Source organism: Heterocephalus glaber, unplaced genomic scaffold, assembly GCF_053883595.1.
Source record: "Heterocephalus glaber isolate CG9 unplaced genomic scaffold, H.glaber_assembly_v1.0 deba00001145, whole genome shotgun sequence".
Lineage (NCBI taxonomy): Eukaryota > Metazoa > Chordata > Mammalia > Rodentia > Bathyergidae > Heterocephalus > Heterocephalus glaber.
This window is the reverse complement of record NW_028258202.1, coordinates 1-25,365: the sequence shown is the minus strand read 5'-3', so window position 1 is coordinate 25,365 and position 25,365 is coordinate 1. Positions and strand designations below refer to the sequence as shown.

At 48.2% G+C, this 25,365-nt stretch overlaps 1 protein-coding gene across 4 annotated transcripts; it reads right to left on the bottom strand.

Moving 5' to 3' along the window:
• Positions 1 to 25,353, bottom strand: Nlgn3 (neuroligin 3). 4 transcript variants are annotated; one of them, XM_021250544.2, is made up of 8 exons: positions 24,215 to 24,354; positions 23,732 to 23,763; positions 23,523 to 23,582; positions 18,945 to 19,004; positions 17,162 to 17,311; positions 10,163 to 10,348; positions 7,373 to 8,162; positions 1 to 6,128 (listed from the first exon to the last, which is right to left on the bottom strand). In XM_021250544.2, exons 5-8 carry the CDS (start codon positions 17,280 to 17,282, stop codon positions 5,291 to 5,293), a joined length of 1,935 nt encoding a protein of 644 aa, XP_021106203.1. In that variant the 5' UTR covers positions 17,283 to 17,311; positions 18,945 to 19,004; positions 23,523 to 23,582; positions 23,732 to 23,763; positions 24,215 to 24,354; the 3' UTR covers positions 1 to 5,290. The 4 variants fall into 4 exon arrangements, with proteins under 4 accessions (XP_021106203.1, XP_021106202.1, XP_087066639.1 ...); XM_021250543.2 differs by lacking the exon at positions 23,732 to 23,763 and having other exon boundaries at positions 24,215 to 25,353; XM_087210513.1 differs by lacking the exons at positions 23,523 to 23,582; positions 23,732 to 23,763 and having other exon boundaries at positions 24,215 to 25,352.
• Positions 25,354 to 25,365: the final 12 nt, after the last annotated feature.

The following is a 25,365-nucleotide window of genomic DNA, read 5'->3' as shown; positions in this document are numbered from 1 at the left end:
TCATGAGCTGAAACTTTTATTACAATTTTTCATTATAAAAAAGAAAGGGAAAAGAGCAACTTCCTTACATTGAACCTAAATCTGTTTTCCTATAACTTCCATTAGATCTCAAAGCCTTTGGAATCACACAGAACAAATCTATATCTTCCTCTTCCCCATGGGGCCAGTACTGATTTGGCAACAGTAGACAAATTTCTCCTAGGATTCTCCAGTCTTTTCACTATTCTCACCATTCTTCTCTGGATATGCCTTTGTCATCATCTCTTGAAGTCTGGGGCCCATAATTGAACAGAGGCAGCAGCTGTAGGCTGACTGGTGCAGAGCAGCACAGACGGTCACATCCTTTCTTCTGAATGATACCCTCTTATTAATACAGTTCACGGTTACAGTTAATGTGGTCCTTTTGCAGCAACTTATAACTCACGATGAACTTTCATTTACTCTAAAACCTTATAGGCTACTCTCTCACATCCTACATGTGTACTGTTACATTTTGGAATCAAAATAAGGGAATTTACCAGCATTGTGAAATTTGTAAATCTGACCTGGTGACATTAAAACAGAATCCTTTTGTGCGTAGTCAGTCACTTAACCAGTTAAGAGTCTGCCTAAGTTTCTCTTTACCCACCCCACATTTTCTCCGTATTGTCCCAAGATTAATAAGAGAATGTTTTGTCAAACTCCAAACGCTATGAGTGTAACATTCCCCTCATCTACCTGTCCATTCTCCCTACCAAAAGAAATGAGTTGAACTGGGAGTAAGTGATTTGTTTTTCCTGAATCAATGCAGGGGCTGAGCAATCTTCACTTCCTTTTGTAAGTGCTCACCAATCATCCTTCTAATCATTTCTCCAAGAATCTTGCCCTTGATCAGTATCACATTTATTGATCTATAATTTGTGGCATTCACCTTTTCACATCTGTTAAACGGTGGGGCCATGTTTGTCAATCTCCAGGCTGCAGCACACATAATTTTCCGTTCTTTGTGTAGTTTTTGAAGCCACCATCAGTTGTCCTGCAACTGAACTTCAAGTCCTCACAACTACTCTGGGCTGTTATTGACCAGACCATGAAATGGTGTCTCTCAGAGCAGCTGAAGGCTCTCTGGCACAAGACTGTTTAGGAGCATAGAGAAGTAGCAAAAGCAAAGCTGAGAAGGTTTTTTTTTTCTCACTGTAAAACTATTAGCAGGCATCATTCATTCAATAATACCCAAGCCCTTCAGGGGTTATGAAGACCTGCACAGACCACCTTGCCAATATGGTTTCCCACTTGAACCCTCTCCTTTGGTCAGGGCAGTCCCCTCACTGCTCCTCAAGCATGCCTAGACCTCCTGCCCTCCATGCTTTGGCAGAGTTTCTCAGTCTGGAACTCTCAGTCTGCCCACTACCTCCACTCACACACCCACCCACAGCTATAGCCTTTCTTACAATTTCTCTAGTCCTTTTAACCTTTACTGTACATTGAAGTAGCATACTAGATTATACATTTCATTTATTTTATCATGGTTCGGTTTTGTCTTTCTTACAATATGCACATCAAAGTGGGTGTGTTCCATTCTACATAGTATAATTAAACCAGTAAAGGCCAGGCCTCCTGGCCTGGTAACCATACTTCTGTAAAGATTTCCTCAGTGACCAACTTCTAGCCTTCACACACACACACACACACACACACACACACACACACACACAACCAAAAATTCAGATTCCAAGATAGCTATGTCTGGTTCACTAAAGGACTAAAATAGAAAACATAAACTGAGGGATGTGAGATAGACCTAATCTAGGCACTAATGACCTTTGCAATGTGGGATAAAATCCAAATACATCCTCAGCTTCTCTTCATATAAAAAGCTGGGCTATTTTTTAGCTGGGCTCAGGGCTGGTAGTCAGCACTGGGGCCAAGAACCTCAAGCTATAGGCACAAAATTAGATTGAAATCTTGATTTTGGTGGTTGCCTCTTCCACCCAGGCCTCCCAAAGGTGTGAAGACCAACTGTACTGTTACCGATTGGTCCCCAATAGGCCTGTAATTTGAGGTGGGTTTGTTATGGAACCTTGAGTTTTAAGAAGAGAGACTAAGAGGTGTATGGTGATGCATGCCTATAATCTTGGCACTTGGGAGGCTGAGGCAGGAGGATTGCTGTGAGTTTGAGGCCAGCCTGGGCTACAAGATGAGTTCAAGACCAGTCTGAACTACATTGTGAGACCTTGTTTCAAAAAACAAAAAAACCAAAAAAGGGAGACTAAATCTCCCCAAAATAGGGAGACTCCTGATTTGGAGATATACATACTCATCTCAGAATGGGAGGCCCAGATTGGAAAGATCTGAAATGGAGCAATTGAACATTAGAACATAATAAGACTGAATTGAGCTCAAAAGGTGATATAATCCAGCCCTCTGCTTTCAGGAGAATGAAGGATACTAGGGCTTTCCTTAGCAGCCATTCATTCCACTTGGCAAATGTTATTGAGGACATACTAGGTGCCCATGCTCACTCCTATCAATAGCAAAATCTATCCCTGGGTTTCACTCAACCTCATTTCCCCCCTATCATTCTCAGAAGAAATGGAGAACATAGGTCATGAGAGAACTCAACTCTGTCCTGATTTAGGAGTCACATTTTGAAGATGGTATTAGCATACTTGTCATATAGTAGGTGTTCCACAATTGAATGCTACCTCGTCAGCTTCCTTCTTTCTTTTTTTTTTTTTTTTGGCACTGGGGATTGAACTCAGGTCCTTATGCTTGCATAGCAGACGGCAAAACCACTGAGCTAAATCCCCAGCCAGCTTCCTTCTTTCTAAATTAAAAAAAGAAAACCCCAACACCCAGTCCTTTGACACATTGCTTTTGCTCTTCACATCCTCTCCACTTTTCCACATGTATTAAAGGTGTTTGTTGCTCATAACCAAGTCATAACCAGTGGCAGGTAGAGTGGAACATGCTGAGTAGGGCTGTGAGAAGGACCATACATTACTAGGCTGTATTCTAGGCCTGTTTCTAAACACTAACAGTAATGGGCCCATTTCCCCAACTTCACAGTAAGTGGGTTGGGTTAGATGACTGGGGTTACTTCTAGTTCGTACACTCACATTCTGATACTTCTCAACTCCTCTATGTTTTTGTTACTATACACTAGTATCCATATTAGTTTTGGAAAGAATAAAAGAAAGAAGGGAGGGAGGGAAGAGAGAGGAAACCTGTTCTAAAACTGTGGACTCATTCAACTTGTGCACCCAGTTCTTTATTTAACTATATATGTGTCAAGTCAATCACTGCCCATTTGTCTTGTCCCATGTGCCATATTAATATATTAGTTCTGAGTTTTGGTTTTTGTACATACTACCACATGTTCATCTCCTCTGAACATTGTCTTGGTTGTGATGATTCATCTCCCTCATTTTGTCAGGGTCACTCTGAAGAATATTATCCCTGGTTTCTGAGGTAGCAGAGCCCCTGTGCAACTGTCGTACTTGATGAGCAGACTCCCTGTTCAGTCCTTACAGACACTGAGAATAACAGGAAATTCCATAATGCTAACCCTGGGGAGCCCCACTGAATCTGTCTCCCATAGTTGTCAGGGAGCCACAGATCACAGTCCTGGAGAGAAATCACTCCCAGGGCCCTCTTGACCACTCCAATTTGAATTGACAGAACAGGAAACAAGTGTCCCAGGGGAAGAAGAGGGCCCTGCTCTATCTGTCACCTAAGGCCAGGGACCCACATGGCTAATGCTGCACTGGATTTAGATATGAGAAAGAACTTCAGCATGTTAGAGGTCACGCCTCCTCCCAACCCCCAGTCCAAGATGAGAGCAGGGTGGTGGTGATGGTGGTGGTGGCAGTGGAGAAAGGTGGGGGAGGAGGCAGTAGCAGCGGCAGTACAAGAGGAAGGAAGTATTATTTTTCTTGTTTCATTAGGCCAGAGGTGCTGAGAGGAGGCTTCAGCTGCAGGAGCTGAGAGCGCTGGGAGGGAGGGCAGGGGGATGGGGACAGCAACCTGACTGGAGAGGCCTTGCCAAGGGCAACAGAGTGCAGCCCAGGAGGGGAGGCACAGAAGCTGCCTGATTGCTGGATTCCTAGTCCACAAAGGTGCCCTGCTCTGAGGGCTGTTGGGGCAAGGCCTGTGCAAGCGAGGCAGGTTGCAAGTGCTAACTGGATTTTTTATTTTTATATCAAGACACTTTTTAAAAAATTCTTACAAAGGACAAACTCCATGGGTTTCCGTTAGTGTTTTAAGAACTTTTCTTAGAAAAAAAAAAAGCCAACAACAACAATAACAACAAAAAACACTGCGTTTTTGAAAGAGAAATGACAGACACAAAAGAGACTATAAAGAAAATGGGGTGAATATCTGGTAGCATTTCCCTAGGGGCAGAGGCAGAACCCAGGTTATATACCTGGGGAACCCAATAATGGCATGAGCTCTACAGTACTTGTACACCAAAACTAGGGTCCCCTGGTCTACCCAGGCTAATGCTGCTGGCCTTTGAGGGAAGCAGGTCATCCTGCAGGCTCTGCAGCCCTCCACAGGGACGCGGAAAAGGTTGGAGATCTCTTCTTGACGGCCCTCTGGCCCCATCCATCTTTAGCCCCTTCCTCTGTTCACCCCACAGTCTTGTACGAGTCCATTACTTTCATGGGGTTCTATCCCTTGGTCTGATTATGTGAGCACTGGGGATTCCAGAACCAGAGAGAACTGGGTCTGGAGCCCTCTCTTCCAGAGCTTCCTAGCACTCATGGGTTGCAAAAGCATTTGTTCCAAAATTAAAAAAAAAAATCAACAAAAACAAGACCCAGAAAAAAGACTAAGTCTGGGGAGGAAGAGCTACTTTGCTCTTTAAAGCTCCCAAGTCTGGAGTTGGTCGGTGGTGTAGTTCCAAGAAAGGCCGAAGGCGAGCACCAAGGGGGTGTCCAAGTCTTGCTTTCAGGCCCCCAGGAGTGTCTGTGTTCAGGCTCAGGGGAGCTGGCTTCCGCTGCTATTCCATGGGTCCTCAGTTTGCCAAGGACTCATCTGTGTCCCCATCTGAAGGATTTGTTCAGGTTTACCTTCGTGTTGGTGTTTTTGTACATGCAGGTGCATGTCCACATCTGTCTATGCTTGTGCAGATGGGTCTGCTGCAGGGTATGGATGAGTGCCCATATATATATATGTCTGTGTGTGTGTGTGTGTGTGTGTGTCTGTGTGTGTGTGTGTGTGTGTGTGTGTGTGTGTGTGTGTGTGTGTGTGGTGTGTGGGTTTGGGAGGGAGAGGGCCGGGAGGTAAGCTGTGCTCTGGGCTGGAGCTATACCCGGGTGGTGGAATGTGAGTGGGGCAGCCCGGTACTGTTGAACCCTGCGGCAAAGGTGTTGTAGGGGTGCAATGTCTGCACCAGGGAGTTGGGAATCATAGTGATGGTGTTGGGGGTCATGAGTGGGATATCATCAGGGGAGCGCCGCAGGGTCAGGGTATAGTCAGGCAGTGCAGTGAGGCGCAGTGTGTCGTGGGGGGGACCAGCCTCACACTCATGGTGAGTGGGGCCCAGCTGTAATGCTGCCAGCTCCTCCTCAGGAGCAGCTCCCAATTCAGGGGCCCCAGCTCCCCTCTGGGGGCTAGGCTGCCGCAGGGGCTCCTGGCGCCGTTTGTCCTTGCGATAGTAGAGGGCAGCAAAGGCCAGAACGTTGAGGAACAAGAGGGAGGCCCCCACAGCGATGGTGACACTTAATTCAGTGGAGTAGTCACGAGGGTTCTCTACCAGGAGAGGCCCTGCATCCTGGTCCCCATTCCAGGACCCCTGGGCATTCTCGTTGCTGTGGGCAGGGGAGATGGCTGGCCGCTTGGTGCTCCAGGTCTTGCCGTTGGGCCTGCGGGTGATGTGGGAGCTGTGGGTGGTATCTGGGGGCGGCACTTTGGTGGTCGTGGATGTGTAGTGGAACATGTCGTGCAAGTTGTACAGGTGGGGCACCAGGTGTTTCCAAAAGGCCACTTTAGTGGCTCGATAATGATCGCGGACCCTTGGTTTCAGCCCGATGTGAAGGTAGAGCTGGTCTCGGGGATTGTACTTGGACCAGGCTACTTCCTCAAAGCGGTTGGCCTTCGTGTGAATGAACTTGGTGTCCTGGGGAACTGGCTTGTTAGGATCCCTGAAATACCACATGGAAATCTGGGGTCACCACTCTACCTAGATAAAAGAAAGACCCAGCCACTTTCCTCTCACACCTACCCTTAACCTCTTCCTGAGTCCAAAGCTTCCCAACATTTCCATATTTTTCAGGGTTCCTCCCTTTGTCCACAGACCCCTTTTTCCCCAGGGCTGGAACTCCTCGTCTCCACTATGGGCATCATGGAAACCACATCCATCTTCTCTATGCTTATCCACTAGGATCAGGCTATTGATGCTTTGTCTTCTCCCATGCTACTGAGCATATATCAGTGTTTTTTTTTTTCTTGTAGTGGGGCTTGAACCCAGTGCCTACACACTGAGCTACATCCCCAGCCCCTTTTAATTTTTATTTTGAGACAGGGTCTTGCTAAGTTTCTAAATTATCCAGGCTGGGCTGGAACTTGGGCTCTTCCTGCCTCAGTCTTGCAGCATGCTAGGATTACAGACAGGAGCTTCCACACCCAGATACATCTATCAGTCTTTTCAGCTGCCCAATTTTGCCAAAAGCCCTCTAGAGACTTTTTCTGAAATGTATTTTATTCCCATTTTACTTAGCCTCTGACCAGCTAACCTTGAATTCCACAGTTCTGTTAGTAACTTACACCCTTACTAAGTCCTGATGCTAAGGGAGTTCTTTGCTTCAACACAGTTATTCTTTTGTGGTGCTGGGAATGTGACACAGAGCCTTGGGCATGTTAAGCAAGTGCTCTACAATTGAGCTACCACCTCTACTTCCAAGCCTTTCAACAACAACAAACATTTTGTGGTACTGAGAATTGAACTCAGGGCATTTGCTGTGAACTACATGTGCATCCCTTTTTTATACTTTTAAATTTTGAGACAAAGTCTCACAAAGTCACTAAGTTGCTTAGGCTTGGCTGGAACTTGTGATTCTCCTATCTCAGCCTCCCAAAGTGCTAGGATTACAGGAGTGTGTCACCATGCCCAGCTCAACAAAATTTTTGAAGGAATGGCATAAAATCTCAAAAAGAGGAGGCAGGGTTGGGGCTAGGGATTTAGCTCAGTGGCACTGTGCCTGCCTGGCAAACACAAGGACCTGAGTTGGATCCCCAGTACCAGAAAAAAAGAGGAGGCAGGGAGGGGATGAAGGGATTAACCAGCCATATTTGGGGAATATGGTGGGAAGGAAGAAGTTAGATATGGGAGTGGAGGGGAGGACATGCTGGGATCCCAAAGAAGAAAAGAAACCCATTTTCTCCTTACCCAGTCTTGGCAAAGTTGGTCCAATAGGTCATGACGACAGCGCTGAGCATAACATCATTCTTGGAGAAGTTGCAGGGGAAAAGGTCAGTGGGACCTACCATAGGGACACCAAAAACATAGGGTACTTCATCCCCATGAGCTGCATCTGACCAGGCAGGCTTCATGAGGCTCTGGCAGTGATGGTAGAAGGCGTAGAAATAAGTAGGTGAACCATAACGGGCATGTAGATCAGCTGTCACCACTGAGGGCTCCACCCACTGGTGGTCAGTGAAGAGTGCCACTAGTGTTTTACGACGGGTCTCGGGGTTGTCACGGTCTGCCCAGTCTGTGTACATGAACTTGATGGTTTCTCGCAGGGTGTCTTTACCCTCCGGATAGCCATACAGATTGTCCACAAAGTTAGAGACAGAATAGTCAAAATCTGTGCCAGAGACACCATCCTCAGGGTCTACCACCCCTTCCACAAACTTGAGACCCTCACCCTGGTTGACACCTAGCATGATGTCATAGTTGAGGAACTCGCCCTGTTCCATGAGGATCTCAGGGTCATCAGGAATGACATCACCATCGATCACAGGCCCAAAGGCCACGTGGTAGCGGGCTGGCTGGATGTCCTGCTCTACTAGTTCCTTGGCACTCTTTTGCCGAAGACAGTCCACCATATCCACAGTATCCAGCACGTTACAGCCCACTTTGTCTGCCAGAAGGCTGGTGTACTTTACTGGTTGGTAGTTCACAGCCCAGCTGGACAGAGCAGAGCCACTCTGGATGATGGCCCTCTGGAAAAGCCCTACAGAAGATAGGTGGCATCAGGTCAGATCTATCATGTGACACAGGCCATTAAACACCTTATTCCTTTGTCACAGAGGCTGCCCTAAGGTTTGAATGGGCTAGGAAGGAGAAATGACTCTTCTGACAGGGTGACAGATTAGGAACAGAGAAGGGATTACTGACCCCCATCCCTGACTAAGCCTCTGCATGATTCCTCCATTGCTTGCCTGTCCTGGTGCAATGGTTGGTAACTTGGGGGTTAAGGAAATGCCAGGGAGAATTAACCTCTTGGGTCCCAGACATCAGCTTCCTTATCCTCCCCTGTCTTTATCCTCCTCCTCTTGCTTCCTGCCCAGCTGGGCCCAGCTCTGTGCCAGCGCACCACCAGGGAGCTGGTGCTCACACCACAAAGGGGTCTTTTTTTAAAATGAGAGATGAGAAATGCAGGCAGGGGAGAGCCTTACATTCTGGGGGTTTGGGGAAGGATCCCAAGGGCAAAGGCCTTGGGGTCTGAAAGCCTGGGCACGTGCCCTCTCAGTCTGTAGTCTCAGCAGAGACTTTCCTTTTGCTGAAGCTACTGATGCTTCACATCCAGATTTCCCCCTGCCCAAGAGGGAATCAGTCTCCCAGACTCAGAAAGAAGATGATTCTTTCCCCTCTAGGAAAAAAAAAAAGGGTGGCATTCTCTCCCTGGTCACACATTTCCAAGGAATTTTGGAAATTTGGCCTCAGGCACATGATTCCATTCCTCTAACAGAAAGGCAGTTTGCATAGGTAGAAGAGAGAGAGAAACAGATTACTACTGAAGAGAGCCTCATTTTTCCAGAGATTATTCTCCATGAGAGAATTTCAGAAAGGCAAAGAGGACAAATCTTTATTTCTCTCTCTTTTCTTTTCTTTCTTTTTCTGTGTGGTGCTAGGAATCAAAACCAGAATCTTGCGCATGCCAGTCAGGTCTACCACTGACCTATCCCCCAGTCCCCCCTCTCTTTCTTTATAGATGCAGATCTTAATCTTCCCTCACCAGAGCAGTCTCTGGAGGAGTAGACAGAAGTTCTAAGTCAGAGAAGGTGACTCTTCTCTCTCAGAGAGAGACATGTCTTCTTCAAAGACAGCCTGCAAGTCTTCTGTGAGAATATCACTGACTCATGGGGTTGATTTCAAAGAAAAAAATGTGTCTTCTCTCAGAGATTTCCTTACTTCAGCAATGGGCATGTATTTCAGGGAGATCTTTTCTTCACAAGAAGCTCAACTTTGCTTCTCAGAGATAGAACGTTCTCTGTAGTTTTGAGATGGAGAGAACCATCCCAGTCAAGTGAAAAAGGGCCTATTCAGCCCCTTGGAAGGATCACTGGCCGAGGGATCCACCACCAGGAGAGAGGCTAAAAATGAGTCTCCCTTGGGGGTGTTGTACAGCACAGAACAGGCTGTAGTTCCTCAGAAGAAGCCCATCTCACAGGCCAGGGATTCTCACTTCAGAACCACCTCCTGTTCAAGAACATTCCTCCTCTTGTACAGACTTGTTCTTCGGAGAGAAAGGCAGACAATGAGTGTTTCTTACACCTAAAAACTAATTTCCACCTTAGATCTCAACTCCGAAGTAACATGTCCTTCTCATACTAAAAGATTTCCCCTGCCCACAAAGAACCATTATTCCTTCAGAGAGAGGCATGCTATGCACAGTGTCCCAAACCAGTGATGGTGAACCTTTTAGAGCTTTCAATGATAGCAAACAGGCATGTGTGCCATAGGTTTGCCACCACTGGTCCCAAACGAAGCTACCATGTCAGAAGGAGTATCTTGCTCTCTCAAGATGTACATGGGATTCTCTCCTTCCTTCTCTCACATTAGAAGTGCTGCTTCCCCCAGAGAACCATTTTCTTTCCATGTCTCCCTGGGGGAGGGGGTGGAACTGATTCCCCTAGTTGCTTTTAGGGCATGGAGTTGGGCATCCTGGAATTTGGAAGGCTGGACAGCCAGCATTTGGCTAGTCTGTGTTTTGCCCCAAGAGCTACTCACCCTCAGAGTGATGTGACAGTGTGAGGAGGCTGACACAGGATGCGCCGATGCCTGAGCCAAAGACGGTAATACGGCGAGGGTCTCCTCCAAAGAAGGCAATATTCTCACTCACCCAGCGGAGGGCCTGGATTTGGTCAAGAAGTCCATAGTTTCCTTTGGCAGCCTGATCTCCAGTGCTCAGGAAACCTAGATTCAACAAAGGGCATGAGGATAGTGAAGGCAGAAGAATGAAGGGTTTGGGTTAGGATGACAGACAGCAGTTTCCTTTCTTTCTTTTATCTTTTTTGGTTTTTTGAGACAAGGTCTCACTTTGTAGTTCAGGAGGGCCTTGAACTTGCTATGTACCCCAGGCGGCCTCAAACTCATGGCAATCCTCCTTCCTCAGCCTCCTTAGTACTAGGATTACAGGGATTATAGGCTTGTACCACCACACCCAGCAGGATAGCTACGGGCCGGGCCGCACAGTCTTCCCACCTTGCTAACATAAACCACTGCTCCTTTCTGCAAGGTCCAGGACCACCAAAATAGGAAGGGTTGGCTTCTCGCCTCCCACTCATTACCCAGTTTGGAAGGAGAGATCTCCAGATCATTACAAGTGGCTGCCTCCTCCAGGGAGGAGTGTTAAACTGCAGAAACTGCTAATGGTCATAACTTAGCATCCTCTGCTCTGACATTCTACTATCCATGGACATGATCTTAACATCTGTGGAAAGAGAAGGGATCTTAAAGTCAGAAAGTCCTTGGTTAGAATCATGGCTCTGTCACATCCTAGCCTTGTGGTCTTGGGCAAGATATTCAAAATCTCTGGGTCATAGTTTCCTCTTCCATAAAATAGGGATAAAAATACCTCATACTGTTTTAGCGAGGATAAAATGAGCACACGCCCAGCAGATTGCAGATCTACAGTTACTTATTTCTCTGTCCTTCTCGCTCTGAAGTGAAGATCGCCAAAGGCAGCAATCCCCTAAGCTCTCTTTGCCTTTCCTGTACAAATTCGTCCATCTCCACTCCACTTCTTTTCTGGGCCTTAGATGGCCCTTTTACCCCCATTCTCAGAAGGGGTCCTCATTTCCCTTCCTCCAAAGTCTAATGAATCAGAAACTCTGGGAGTGGGGCCCAGCAATCTGTATTTTTAACAAGCTTTCCAGGTAATGCTGGTGTTTGCAAAAGTTGAGATGCCAGTGGGTTAGACCATCTTTTTCAACTGGTGGAGAAATGAAGTCAGTGTTGAGTGTAACCTTGTAACTGCAGAAACAGGTTTTCCCACCCACCCACAGGGATTTGCTGCTGAGGAGATGTATCACCATGGAGACTACCTCCCACCCACCTGCTGGGATTTGCTGCCTTGGAGACTTGTTGTCATGGAGACTACTTTCCCGCCCACCTGCTGGCTATCCCACAGAGATCTCCTATATCCTCCTCACTCCATTTTAGACTGATCTTCCTGACTTATTTCACCTCTCTTCCCTGTCCTTAGCTTCCTTGGAAAGTTCTATCTTCTCCTAGGCTAGGCTTTCGGAAGGGTTCTTTACTGGTGGGTAATTGCAGTGCTCTTACACATCAGAAGCACACATTTGGGTCAGTATTTGTTGGCTCCACTGTTAAAAGACTCATTCACAACACCTGGAATCAACTTGGTTCGAGGCCATATTGGAGAAAGTGTCCTCAGTTCACAAAGAGCTTCCTGGTGGTCTGGCAGTGCATGCAGCAGGGACAGAATTTAGACTCAAGCAGGCAAAAGACCTCATCACTGTTTTTCTTGAATCCCTCCGTACCTAGTTCTGCAAAAGAGCTCATCCTACCTTCTTTAAGTGTGTTATTAATTTAGCTTTGATACAATTAAGTGTGGGAAGTACTTAGTTATTCCTCCTAGGACATAGTTACAAGTTCTCCCTGGCTCTGGATTCCAGATGAGGAAAAGAGGAAGAATTAAAGAAAACCTGAATGAGAGTGAACCAAGGAGCCCTTGTTACTCCAGAGAAAGGAACCAGCTTCTCCTTCATCTGGCCCATTCAGAAACTGAACCTGCTGTTGCCAGTCTTAACTATGCTGACCAAGACCCAGTTCAGCTGCCCAAGCATTGAGATCCTCCGGCAAAAATCACGATGCATGTCTATTAGTTTTCTTCTCTCCTCTCTCCTTCTTCTTTTCATATTCTCTTTTCCTTTTCTCTCATTTGGGCAATAGAAGACTTCCCTTCAGTCTTTGCCAAGGCGCCAGTGAAATGTGTCAAATATGTCTGTCTTAATTACCAGGAAAAGCATGCAGTTGTATGTAGTAGGTTTCTTCAACAAGGACCATGTCCTGGGTTAGGAACAAAAGCCTGAAAAGGCTGGGAGAAGTGGTTAGCCATCCCCTTCTACTCCCTCTGATCCTGGGAGCCTCCAGAGAAGGGGCACTGAAGCATGTGGATGGTGCCATGCCAGTGAGCCCTAATACAAGAGTCCTGCTTTAAGCACTGTATCCAACAGGCTCAGGAAGATAATTGCAGTGAAACATGACCAACCAGGAGCACATAAAACATGGTGGTCTGGGAGAGCAGTCACTCGCTGCTCATCCCCAGTATCTCAGTCATCCCCAGAAACTATGTGAGAACGGAGGCTGAAATACCCAACTCTGTCAACTGCCAGAATAAATCTGAACCAGTCTCCCTGAGCCCAAGTTTATACTGCAGTACATGGTAAGCTGCTTGTCAAGAGAAGATGAGGGAATTTGCAGATTATATCAAAACCAGATATTTGTGTCATTCAAGGTTTGATGTTTACCAGATTTTCAGTTTGCCTGGAGGGCACCTGAGGAAGGAGGTAGGGTCAAATTAATTCTGGAATCTGGAATAAAACTTAGCAGGCCCCTACTTCTTCAGCCTCAGGAATATCCACATCCTATGTCCTGCTGGAATATTGGACCCAAGCCCAGTGGGGGCTTCTCAGTCCCCACTTAAAAGGGGATCCATGAATTAGCCTGTGACATGCTCAACATAGGTGAACCAGCCAAGATGTCTAGAGAAGCACCTTAGAGTGAACTGTTTGCTTGGGCTCAGGAGAAGCTGAGAAAGAGGGAGGGTAAATGGATGCATGTGACTGGGGTTCCGTACTGGCACCAGTTCTGGGATGCTTTGGGAAACAAAACAACAAAGCCTCCATTACAGAGCAAAATCCCCAAGTGTCAGGGACAAATCATGCTCTACATCTGGTGTTGAGAGACAAAAACATCTTATATGTACCTAGAATGCAATCATTGGCTTATTGATTATATTTATGTTTCAGACCAGGAACTTCAGGGCACACAGGAAGAGATAGGGAACTTCTGTCCAAATCTCAGTTCTGAATGTGGGGTAATATTAACTGGATCATCAACTGCTTCAGCCCAAAGAGTAATTTGCTGTTCTGATTATCCACATGTGAGGAGGTTGTAAAGTGGGAGTTTTTAGCCTGAGTTTCATGGATGAGCTTCAGGGGGACACATGAAATTGTTTTTATAAGTATGTGAATGCACTGGTGAGAGCCTATACCTTTCACCAGAATCTCTGAAGAGTCCATGACCCCCCAGAAGGTTAAGAACTTCTGACACAGAAGCTTAAGGAATCCAGCAGCCAAAGGGTTGTGAAGTAATCAACAAGTAGAATATCACACAGATTGCTCACCAGCACTAGCCTTCTGTGCAGCCCACAGCTCTCAACTGATACTCTGGAGGCCTTGAATCCTAGCGAAATCCTGTCTCTTCTTAAATCCTATGTGTCTGTTCTTCCTCCTCTCTGTTTCATTTTTCCCATGTTGTGCCCATCCTCTTTTCTCTCTCAGGTTCTTTTCTTCTTTTCTTTATTTGCTCCTCTTGTCCCCTCCTCTATTCTCTCTTCCTCCATTCCCAGCTGGTCTGATAATATGGGGCTGAAACACATTGTTAGTATTCTCTGTGCATTTCCAGTAAATGTTATAGAATGGAGTTTTGTGTTTATAATTTGTAAAAGCAGTTGAATGGGATATTTTCTATAACTCTAAGAAAATAAATTAGCAAAATTGCTTTCAGCCATCAACTATCATGTGTCTCTGTATATCTGTGTGTGATTTAGTCTGTGCATTTATTACTGTTAAGGAACTGTGCAGACCTACTGTGTACATTTACAGCCACTTTCACCATTCAATCCCTTTCTCAACAGGAAAGAACTTACAAGAGCCTTTCCATGGTTATCTGAGGGAATGCAGAGAGACAGGAGCAGGGGCAGAACTGTGAAATTCAAAGCCCAGCAGACTGTGGAGAGGCTGAGAAGTGCCCTGTATGCTCCATACCTGGTGTCCTAGGAGCCACCAAAGGAGACACAAACTCTGCTTTTTTCAGGGAATATAATTTTTTCAGTCCAAACCTCAAATAGTATCTTCCTATCATACATAGTGATAAGGGTAAATCAACAGGAGATTACCATTCTGTGCATACAACCACATCCAGAAGTGAAATGTAGCACCAGGGCCTCTGGGATTGGAACTGGCACAGCAAGAGTCAAGAGCAAATTAAAATAAGATCATTTTCCCCAAGTGGCTGTGGAATAAGCCAGGCTTAATAGCTTCCAGGCCTACAAATATCCTAGACCCCCACTAGAACTCTGAGGACACACACCCTCTAGATAAGCAGTTGGCTTTTTCATGTGAGTACAGGGATGTGGAGCTTGGGTAAGCATATGAAAAAGAGCAAGGCTATGTATGCTTTCTCTGAAGCACTTGTTAACCTAAGACCTTGGCCACAAATAAGGCACTTGTGGTCATCAAGGAAGGTACAGGGTAGAGAGACAGCCTAAATCACTTTAACAAGCATGTGCATAGTAGAGCGTGCGGGGCGGGGCGGGGGGCGGTTATGGGAGTGTCTGAAAAAAAACATTTGGAAGCCAGGAGTGGTGGCACATGCCTAAAATCTTAGCTAGCCTGGACTACATAGTGAGACCCTGTCTTAAAAACAAACAAGGTATTTGGGAAGTGTGTATGCACAGGAGTATGCATATATAATGAAGTGGGAATGAATGGGGATATATGTGTGGAGAGAATAGAAGGAATGTGTATGTGTGTATATATGGGACATGTAAATATAGGAGGAAGCAAGAATATGGTTAGGTGGGTAGAGGGGCATGGGCGCACGCATGCGCACATGTATGTGTGTGTAGATGTAGTTCTAGGTACATGGATGTGTATGTACTTGTGGGGTGAGGGAATAAGTACGTGTGTGTACTGGGTATATATATGCAGGGTATGTATGGGAAGAGGGTGTATATGCACACATGTATGTGTGCATTTGTGTAGGGTCTATGGATGTTTATATATGTGGGGGAATATATTATTGTAGTAGATGGGATGTATGTAGAAGTGGAAGCAGAAATATGGTGTTTGTATGTGTGTGTAGTATTTGTGAATATGGGGGGACCATACAGACATATAGGTAAGGGTATATGCATGTGGAGCAGAATATTGGTTTGTGCTTACATGGGGAAGGTGACGGTCAGATCTGTATATGTGTGCATCATGTGGGTGTGTGGAGTAAAAACAGAAGTGGGATATGTAGGAGGACATGAGTGTGTGTATGTTGGTGGTGGAAGGAATATTTGTGTACATTTAAAGTATATGGGGGCCGGGGATTTAGCTCAGTGGCACCGCACCTATCTCGTAAGCACAAGGTCCTGAATTCGATCCCTGGTACCAAAAAAATAAAATAAAACAAAGTATATGGAGTTTTTAGCCCAGCGTGGTGCTGAGGCAGGAGGATTGCCATGAGTTTGAGGCCAGCCTGGGCTACATAGTGAGTTCAAGGCCAGCCTGGATACATAGCAAGACCTTGTCTTAACCACCCCCTAAAAAAGTATATAAAGTTTTGGTGTGGGTGTGCAGGGTGTAGGTCTTTGTGTGAAGTGTAAATATGGGGGTAGACAGAAGTGTGAATGTAGGCATGTGTGGTGTAGATGGGTGTAAATGTGAATACAGAAATGTGAGGAGAAAGTATAGGAGAATTGTATGTGTGTGTATGGAAGATGAGAGAAATCTGTGTGGATGTGGAATGTATAGTGTGGGTATGTAGAAATGTATATGGTAGAGCCAGGCATGGTGGCACATGCCTGTAATTCCAGCACTTGGGAGGCTGAGGCAGGAGGCGCCACAAGTTTGAGGCCAGCCTGGGCTACATAGTGAGTTCAAGGACAGCTTGAACTATATAGCGAGACTCTGTCTTGTCTTCCAAAAAAAAATGTGTGTGGTAGAGACTATGTGTGAAATGTACATAGAGTGGTGGGAGAATGTGTTTATGTACAAGGAGGTCTGTGGATGTGGATATGAAGCTATATGCATGTATACTTTGTGGCATGAGTAAGAAATAACTGTATGTACAGGGGTGGATAGGGGGTGTATGGGCAGATGTGTGAGGGTACATTATTATATAGACATGGGGTGGACTAGAAGGAATATCTGTGTATGTATGTGGGGGTCTTGTGTGTGTGTGTGTATTGGGGATTTGAACCCACAGCCTTGTGCATGCTATGCAAGTGCTCTACCACTGATCTACATCCTTAAATCATTTTTATTTTATTTTGAGACAGGGTCTCAGTAAGTTGCCCAAGATGGCCTTGATTTTGGGATCTTTTTGCCTTGGCCTCCAAGTAGCTGGGATTACAGGCACGTGGCACTCACTGTATGGGGTATTTATGAATGTGGAGCTGGGTGGATAGGGATGAGAATAAGACACTAGAAAATTAATGAACTCTATAAAACTCAGCCAAGCAAAAAAAAAGTCTGGGCGACTTGGCTTGAAGTTTGAATTGGATTTCCAGTGGCATCTAAATATTCCAAGAAAGAACCTGGGGATGTAAGAAGTGCCTCTAGCACTTGGGTAGTGGTCGTAGGATAACATTTTTACTATGGTCATTAACACCAGCTAGAGAATACAAGTAGCCTATTTTGAACGTCCTAGGATTCTTTCTTGCCCCTTGAGAAGCCAGCCTTCCCTTTAGGTACCTGCAGGGAACCATACCTAGTACCCCAACCCGATAGTTGAGGGTGATGACGATGACATTGCCATAACTGGCGAGGATGCTGCCATCAATCATGTTGCCTGTCCCTTCCATGTAAGAGCCTCCATGGATGTAGACCATGACGGGCTTAGCACCACTGTCTCGGATGTCTGCAAGGAGAAGGGGTGAGACACAGGCTGGGTAGAATGCCCTTCCTCCCCCGCCCCCATCAGCCCGGGGGCAGGGTGTGGGCAGCAAAGCTATCCCAGGTGCCAGGACAAACCACTGCCATTTTGGAGGGTAGGACTCATGGGGTTGTTTAGCCCAGAGCTCAAGCATGGGCCAGAGATGGTTGAACTTCAGTGATGTTTTCAAAGATTCAAATTTTAAATGCCTCCCAAATAAAGGTGGCCTGGCATGCCAGATACAGCTAGGCCTAGGTGTGCTGTGGTCAGGCTTTGGTGGTGGGGGCAGCAGGAAGAGGGAGGGCTCGTCTTTTAGCTGTATCAGGTTAGTCCCTGCCCTGGGCATCCAGGAGTCCTGGGACCTGACATGGCTTAATAGAGAGCAGGGGCTGGGGAGCCCTGAAACCCCCAAACTAGACCAGTTACATGGATAAACAGCCACTGGCAGCTGCTGGACCCCCAGTGCAGACAGAGACAAGACGGGTGGGAGTAAGAGGTGGCACAGGGAGAGAACAAGGAAGGATGTGAGGAAAGAGTGAATGGCAGGGATGGGGTGGGGGGAACCCTACTGACATGGTTTTTCAGCCATATGCCCATTTACCCCACTCTCCCTGGGCAGACTTAACTGGAAACACTGGGGATGGGGCAGAACTAAGGAGAGCCTGCGCCCTGTCAGCATTAGATGAAGATGGAGCTTCCCGAGAGGCCATTCAACCAGGGCCTGTCAAATGGCTTCTCCCAGGCCCACCATGTGATGTCAGCACTGGGGCAGTCAAGAGAAGGCTCCAGGCCTTACCACCTCTGCCTGTAGCCTGTTGGGTTGTGAGCTGGACCAACACTCTGCCACACCACACAGCCCTACCCATCACAAGTGGGTCCCTCTGAGCTGTCTGGCCCTTCCATTGGTGAAGGGACAATACCAGGGTACAGAGGTAGACTGGAATGCTTTCTGCTGCAGAACGAACAAACCTGTTACCCCAAGGAGGAAGGCTGACCCGATCATTGCCCAGGGATCTTATGACATCTACTGACAGCTGTGGTGTCCTGGCCTCAGCCTGGCACGTTAGTCATAGTCTTTCTGGTCCTGTCCTGAGCCTACTGCAGCCCTGAGCCCTGTGATCACCTCTCTCTTTCTGAGAGAAGACTGGGGAGGTTCGAGCCCCTTTTGTTGTCTTGTTCCTCAGTGTGCCATCCTGCTGGACCCCACTCCCAGGACAGGCTCCCTATGAGACACAGGGCTCTCTTTTATGAATCACCAGTATCTGTTCACCATCCAATGTCCTTCGTGCCACTTCTCAGCCTCCCCCTTGCTCACCATTCTCCCTGCTGCTCAGGAAGGGGAGGTACCCATTAGCACAGAAGATGGGGTGGTGAAGGGCAAGGTGAGGAAGATGCCCTCCTCCTGGCTCTGCTTGTGGTTCCCTGCTCCTGCCAGCCGTGTCCATCACCCCGGAACTCCCAGGGGCCAATGAGGCCAAAGACGGAGGCTCAGCAGCCTTGTACAGGAACAGAAACACACCAACGGACGGACAGACAGACAGACGGGGCTTCTCCCCATTGAGAAGGGGAGGGGCTCTGTGCCATGCACCAGCCGCCGCGCCCTGCAGCCCCCAAATACCTTCATCTTCATCCCCGTCATTATCCGCTAAGTCCTCGCCCTGTTTCTTAGCGCCGGATCCTGGGGACCAGACACGGGGAGACACAACAGCACAGAACAGAGAACAAAACAGAGAGAGAATTCAAAAACAGCATGACTGCAGTGTGGCCCAGCAAGCCAGCTCTGGGCCTGGGCCCAGGACAGGCAGGAGGGATGGCAAGAACTGAGGGAATAGGTGGGCTGAGGCCCAAACCTTAATGAGGATGATGGTGGTACAGGCCTCTGCTATGCTGGCCTTCCTGCACCTCCCTGCCCCCCCTTCCCTGTCCCCAACAGCCCCTCTCAACCAACTCCCTTCCCAGTTAGGAAGGAGATCGCAGCAGGTGGGCCAGGGCACAGAGCCGGAGACCCACTCAGGGAAGGATTCATTCTGGGTGGAAGGGCTTCACATATGTACACAGGCATGTAGAGCTGGAGAGCAAGGGGAGGTATTGAAGATGAAGGTGACATTGCCAGCACATGTGGATATCAATGTGTACCAGGGACACCAGGCCTGAGCCACCAGCAGGGTCCAGTGGGCAGGCTCAAGCTGGGCTTCAGCTGACTCTGATTCCCACAGGAGAAAATGCAAGATGAAGCTTTCCCTCTGGCCTTGCTCACTGGGGTCCCCTGCCCTGGTTAATGGCAATGGGGTTCCTGCCCACAGGAACCAGTCTTGAGAGCAGCAAGCATTGCTCAGCGATATAGAGAGAGCCAGAGGAGGGAGGGAGCGAAGGAAGCAAGGGAGAAAAGAATAAAGGGAGAAAGGGAGGGAGAGGGAGAGAGGGAGAGGGAGGGAGGGAAGAAGGGAGGGAGGGGGGAGAGAGAAGAAGGAAGAAGAAAACAGAGATAAAAATAATGATAATTAGTTCCTACCATATACTGAATATTTACCATGTGCCAGACTACTTTTGCCATATTGATTCTTAAACCTCAATAGGATAGGTACTATCCTTACTCCTGTTTCACTGATGGGGAAACTGTGGTTCAGAGAGGTAAAGTGACTTGCTCAACATCACACAGCTAGGAAATGCTACAGGCAAGATTCAAATCCGGGTCTGCTAGACTCCACAGGCTATGGTCTTTCCACTGCACCATGCCACCTTTTGGAGATGAGGGAAAGGGAAGGACATAGATGAGGAAAGAGGTGGAGTGTGGGAGGGGAGGGGAGGAGAGAAGAGACTAGAAGAGAGAAGAGACCAGAAGGGAGAAGAGACATTTAAGACCTGGATAGGCTGGCACCAATTTTCCTTCCTGTTCTAAGGAGATAAAAAGTGTGTCCTGGAATGACTGTGGAGAGATAGGACCTACTGCCTGCATGCTGACCAGTGTGTGGAAACTGAGGTATTTCTGCTGGTAGTCTAGGGCTTGGCCCTCTTGAGTCTCTGACACAAGATACCCTTAACCTGGAGGAAGCAAATAGCTCTTGTTCTCAGTTGGTCTGAGTTCTGGTGACTAGATTTCCTTATAGCTATTAATCAAAACAGAAACCATCTTCACATTACAAAATGGCTTTTCAGAGCCAGGGATTTAGCTCAGTGGCACCGCACCTGCCTTGCAAACACAAAATCCTGAGTTCGATCCCCCGGTACCAAAAAAAAAAAAAAGTGGCTTTTCAACTAGGGCAAGAACCCACCCCTACGGTAGAAACTGCCTCCAGCTTCCTGAACTTCTGGTGGCACCTATCATCTTTAGCATGTTAGCTCAACACCTGCCAGTGCTCCCCTAGAAATCCAGTGGGACATGGATGTCATTACCCAAACAGTGGACAGCCCACCAAACTGGACGGAATCACTCATCCTAGAGAATTCCCTCCAATTTGACAGGGTGGGGGTGGGACAGGTTTTCCCCAGGAAACTCACTTCCCATCATCTCTGACTTAGAAGATGCATTCTTTCTGCCCCTCTCTGAGTGTTCCCTGGCTTGCTGCATTGTCCCAGTCTCCTTCGCACAGGTGCCTTTGCTCCTTCAGCTTGGCCCTTGCCGAGCACGTCCTTGCTGCCATGGCCTGTGCCAGACACCACTGCCTTACGCTGCTTCAGGATCTACCCAGGCCATTCTGCCTGACCTATGCAAACCATGGCTCTACGGATCTCTGGGTATGGGTCTCCCCAGAGGGGTCCAATTCATAACTCTTCCAAATGGCCAGCAGGGACCAGATAGGGAGCCACTTTGAACAGCAAAATGACAGAATGCCCTCCTCCAAACTGTCGAAGCCCACTTCCTAGACTGGCCTGACAAGCTTAAGGGGAAGCAACTGAGTTGTAATACTAGGCAAGGAGCTTCTTCAGAACAGTGAATAGGCCTTTCATCATTTCAAATCTTTCCTCTACCTCACACCCCTCTGCATTCCAGCTGCACCTAGCACATGGCCTTGCCCAGCATCCACAGTTGTGACTGGTAAACTTTCAGACTGAGTGAGGGCTTCCAGTCAGCTCTCTGGTGAGTCTCGGGGATAGTGGACTGGGCTGCCCTGGAGCCTTGGGGAACTCATTCTTCCTAAGAAATTGTTAATAGTAATGTCATCTCTTCTCACCACACCCCACCAAATAACTCATAGGAGTAGGTTTAAAAGTCCCTCTTCTTGAATTTAGTTTTTTAAATTATTTTGAGACAGGGTCTTGCTATGTAGTTCAGGCTGGCCTTGAACTCATGGCAATCCTCCTGCCTCAGCCTCCCAAGTGTTGGGATTACAGGCTTCCTGAATTTATTTATAGGCTGATGGAATGTTAAAGCCAGAATGGTCTCTTTCCACCTTCAGATGTGGAAACAGAGGTTCTTAAAGGAAAAGACTTGCCTATGGTCTCACCGTGAGCTGGCAGCAGAGCTGGAACTCAGTGAGGCTTTGTGCTTCTCAGACCTGTACTTTCTGCAGCACCACAATGCTTCAGCCTTCATGGGGAAAACATTGATGGATTGCCCACTGGGTATAAGGTCCTAAACTTGGGGTGGAGGGGTACTGAAACACAGTCCTTAGAGCACTGCATCTCTCTGTGTTCTACCATGTGCTTTAAAAACACCCAGTGCACATGTTTTTTTTTGTTGTTTTTTTGTGTTTTTTTGGTACCGGGGATCGAACTCGGGTCCTTGTGCTTGCGAGGCAGGCGACGGAACCACTGGGCTAAATCCCCGGCCCCAGTGCACATGTTTTATGTGTAGATTCCTGGCTCTCCCCCAGAGATTCTTACTCAGTAGGGAGTATCCCATCCTAGAAATTCTAGTGGCCCTACTGTGAGAGACCTTCCCCTAGGAAATCAAAGAGAAACAAACTCTAAACCTGCCAGAGGATTGCAGGGATCAGGTTGTGACTGTCCACCTGGTCCTTAGGGTATTAGTGTTTCCAAGTTAGCCCAACCCAGCCCCATGTCACCACTTTTTTTCTTGGACTTGGGGAGGTAGGAATGACCAGATGGGAGTTGCTTCCATGTGCTACAGTGGAAAGAACATGCCCTGAGGCTCAAGAGACCCAGGTTTTGGTTCCAGCTCTGCCACAGGCCAGCAATGGGGCCTTGAGCAGCAGCAAATCACTGCCCTGGGCCTGTTTCCTCATCTGTAAAATTGGGGTACTGATTTCCTGCCTTACTCACTTCCTGAGATGAGGGGAGTATTTTATGAGGTAAATATGAGAATGCTTTGCAGAAAGCCTAAAGTAGTTTTGAACAGGAAGATTATTCAGGAGAATAGATTCCTCTCAGCAAGAGGGTTTTTTTTTTGTACGGGGATCGGACTTGGGACCTTGTGCTTGCAAGGCAGGTGGCGGAACCACTGATTTAAATCCCTGGGCCTGTTTCTTTGGTTTTTTGAGACAGGGTCTAGCTATGTAGTTCAGGCTGGCCTTGAACTCACTATGTAGTCCAGGCTGGCCTCAAACTCGTGGTGATCCTCCTGACCCAGCCTCCCAAGTGCTGGGATTAGAGGCATGCGCCACCATGCTGGCAAGAGGATCAAGTTAAAATTTGCCTCCTTTGGAGTTGGAGTCCACACTTCTCAGAGATCCCAAGTTCTGCCACTAGAGCAACCTGGGGCTCTCAGCAAGGCTCTGGTCAGAGTTAAGGTAGGGGAGTGTCTGTGTGTGTGTGTGTGTGTGTGTGTGTGTGTGTGTGTGTGTGTGTGTGTAAGGAGTAACTAACTCTGTATACATGTTTAGTCTAAGCTTTGGGGAGGGAGAGTTGAGTCTAAACTTTCAACCCAGGACACAGAACTGGAAGGATGATCTTGTGACTTCACACCCATAGAAGCAGGGAGCCTCTGCTCCATCTTGGATGCCTAGAGTTTATCCTGAGAGCCAGTGGCTCTGTCTTTGGCACATGCTTTAGGATGGGATTTGGAGCTAGAAGATTGGGGGCAATAGGGTTGCTGCTTCTGCTCTGAACCTGACTTAGGTCGCCAGATGCTCCCTGAAAAGCAGCCAGGGCCCTCAGCTAAGGTGGACCTTATACCTGCTCACAGCACCTTGAGTCTGGGCTACTTGAAGGAAGGTTGGGTCCTCAGGGGCAAGGGCAGGTGGGCAGGCAGCCCTCCCTCTCTCTCTCTCTCCCTCCCCACCGGCTTGCTACCTACCTCCTTTCCTACAAATTTTCTTGTTGGGCTTTCGGGCGCATTCCTTGGAAATCCGCTTTACTGTAAAATGAATAAAAAACTAAAAAATAACAAGAGGCCTCTGCCCAGGGGCATGCACCCCCCACCCCCAGGCCCCAAGAGCTGAACTGCTCTGAAGGTGGCACATGGCAGAGAGCCTGTCCCACCATCTCCTTGTTTCTGTCACTTACCTTAGTGTGACCCCCGCGGGAGGAGGCATCAGCTAGTGAAAGAGGAGGCACCTAAGCATTGCCCACCAGGCTTGTCCCCCACCCCCAACACACCCGGCTCCCTTGGCCACACACACCTACCACCTCTGAAGCAGGTGGAATGGCAACAGGGGGGCCTGGTGAAGCCAGCATCCTCCCTCAGGCAGCTGCCAGCAGTGACCCATACTCCCCCAGGGAACCCCAACCAGCACTGGACCTAGACTTGTCAAAGCTCTCAGGCCTGCCAGGCCCCTCCTGGCAACAGTGTCACTCACACATGGGAGCTCAGACAATGCTGGGAGAGGGAAGAACAGGGAGGGGAGGGAGGCCTAGCAGAGTGATGGTTAGAAGCATTTTCACAGACAGACGGATGCATGCTGCAGGGCACACGACCACATGCAAGCCACAAACACAGCAGGGCAGGCGGGAGGCAGGGAGGGCACAGTGCCTGGCTGCAGCACTCACCATCCTCTGTGGGTACATAGACATTCAGGTAAAGGCAGTCTTCATTGGGCTCCTGGATGTAAGTAGCGACGATATCCAAGTTGGCAGTGAACCAGACTGGCAGCATGACTTCGGGCACAGCTGTGTGGATGTTCTGGGGGCACACTGGGGGAAAGTGTGTGGCGTTCCGGATGCCCGACCAGGATGGGGGTGGTTCAGGGGGCAGGAAACGTTTCTCGCCGATTGGGGGAGCTGCATAGGGTACCCCCAGGTACTGGTCCACGGGCCCCAGGATCTCACTGGGCAACGGTACCCGGGCACCCCTTAGCTTCCCAAAGTGAGTATTGACTGTGGGTGCTGGGACCTGGGTACTGGCCCTCAGCACCAAACTGAGGAACCACAGGGTGAGGCACAGGCTCCAGCCAACTGTGGGTGTGGGGCTCAGGGACATCGAGGGCGGGCCAAGCCGCAGCCACATGTTCCGGGCAGGGGGACTGGCAGGAAAGGCAGACTCCAATGTCACAGCATCAGCCCAATAGGCAGCCCCTTCATGGTCACACTGACTTGAACCTCAAAACTGTGCTCTCAAAGGGCACATACAAATGCCCAGCCACGTAGAGAGCAGGTCGTCCAAGCACCACCGCTTCAGAAAGGGGACTCAGGGCCAGACAGGCCTGTGGAAAGAGGGAGGTACATGTCATCCAAGAAGGTCTGAGAGGGCCACAGAGTCCATCTTTGGGCCCCTGCTGGCTTGGCTTATTTTCCTACAGTAAGAAGAGTTTTCAGGAACTCACAGATGCCCCACTGCTGGTCAGAACCATCCTATGTACCTGGCCATGTTTGGAAAATTTAGTTGTCACTGCAAGTTCACAGTCCCCAGCTTTAACTCCACAGCCAATGGAGTTCAGAATCAGCTGGAGCCAGAGTAGCACATGCTTGGGAAGGGGGTGTTGGCAAGAGATCTTGGGTCCCTGGGCATACTGTGTGAACACTGAGCTGTCTAGCTCCTGGGATCTGGTAATCCTACACAGGGCCTCCAACTTATCAGGAGAGAGCAGGCTTGTCAACCTTACTTAGGAACACTAAGGCATCAGAAGGAAAAGCAGAAGATAGGCAGAACCTCCCCCAACCTAGAGCCTTTCACCCTCAGGCAAGGGAGGAGACCCACCCTC